Below are 1,014 nucleotides of genomic sequence, written 5' to 3'. Positions count from 1 at the left end.
AAGAAAAAAGGGGCGGATCGTCAGTCTGAGTACCAGTATAAAATCAGCTTGAGTCAAACTTTCTTTTACTCTCTCAGAGACTACTTCTAAGCTGCAGACCTTCCTCTCACTAATACTGAGTTACTGTTATCTCCATGGCCACCATGAAGTTTTACGGAGCTCTGATCCTGTTCTTGACTGTGTCCACAGGTAAGAGGAGCTTAATTAATTCATCCAGTCTGAACATTGTATCCTGAATAAATGAGTAGATGATTTTCACATTGTTTTACTAAACAGCAGACCTTGAAGGCTGAGACAGGAGTGATCAGGTCACTGTAGATGATGATATTTAGGTTTCATTTGCAAGTCTATGGGGGAAATGAAACTTCCTAGAGTAGAAAACACAACTTCTGAATTCCCAGAACATTAAAAAAAAATGTTAACGTTAAAAAAATGTTATTTTTAACTTCTGTATAAATTGATGTGTTTATTTTCATTCTATATCATAAATCAATCCTGACAGCATGGGGATTAAGATGCTACACCTGTGCAGGAACCAGCTCATCCTGCACCGATGTCGGAACTTGTCCTGACGGATTGGACAGGTGTATGTCTGTTGGAGCGCTCGGTAAGTTGTTCCTCCACACCACAACACAACACATCAGAACTGTTGCTCATATATATATTTTGAGTGGATATGTTGCTGGACTTGTTGCTTGTTGACTGTCACTGTTGTTGAAACTGAGATTTTTTCTTATGGTTTCATAGGTCTTGTCACTAAGAGCTGTGCAAGAAGTGAACTGTGTATCAGCCCCGCAAAATGCTGTGACACTGATCTGTGTAACAGCGCAATACCAACTGGTCCCAGTGTCATTATGCTGCTGGTGTCCTCGGCCATCATCACAATCTTTCTCTGAGACTCTGGAACAATCTCATCTGGAAAAGATTTTACTTAAATCAGTATATTTGGTCAACCCAGAATGATGACATGTTGTTAAACATATAACATCTGTCAAAGACAATATAATGATGTCT

The 1,014-nt window shown here is 39.3% G+C and overlaps 1 protein-coding gene across 1 annotated transcript; it reads left to right on the top strand.

The window, feature by feature from the left end:
• On the top strand, positions 1 to 1,014 carry LOC125012921 (CD59 glycoprotein-like). The gene is made up of 3 exons (XM_047593161.1): positions 1 to 189; positions 503 to 607; positions 748 to 1,014. Exons 1-3 carry the CDS (start codon positions 135 to 137, stop codon positions 894 to 896), a joined length of 309 nt encoding a protein of 102 aa, XP_047449117.1. The 5' UTR covers positions 1 to 134; the 3' UTR covers positions 897 to 1,014.

The sequence above is a fragment of the Mugil cephalus genome, chromosome 8, assembly GCF_022458985.1.
Source record: "Mugil cephalus isolate CIBA_MC_2020 chromosome 8, CIBA_Mcephalus_1.1, whole genome shotgun sequence".
NCBI lineage: Eukaryota > Metazoa > Chordata > Actinopteri > Mugiliformes > Mugilidae > Mugil > Mugil cephalus.
Note: the sequence above shows the minus strand (reverse complement) of the source record. Positions and strands in the feature narration are given on the sequence as shown.

What these genes read in the sequence shown, in the direction of transcription:
- LOC125012921 (XM_047593161.1), top strand. Translation starts at nt 135, where the DNA reads ATGGCCACCATGAAGTTTTACGGAGCTCTGATCCTGTTCTTGACTGTG. An exon ending in GTTCTTGACTGTGTCCACAG is followed by an intron (nt 190 to 502) that starts GTAAGAGGAGCT and finishes CAATCCTGACAG; the next exon opens with CATGGGGATTAAGATGCTAC. An exon ending in TATGTCTGTTGGAGCGCTCG is followed by an intron (nt 608 to 747) that starts GTAAGTTGTTCC and finishes ATGGTTTCATAG; the next exon opens with GTCTTGTCACTAAGAGCTGT.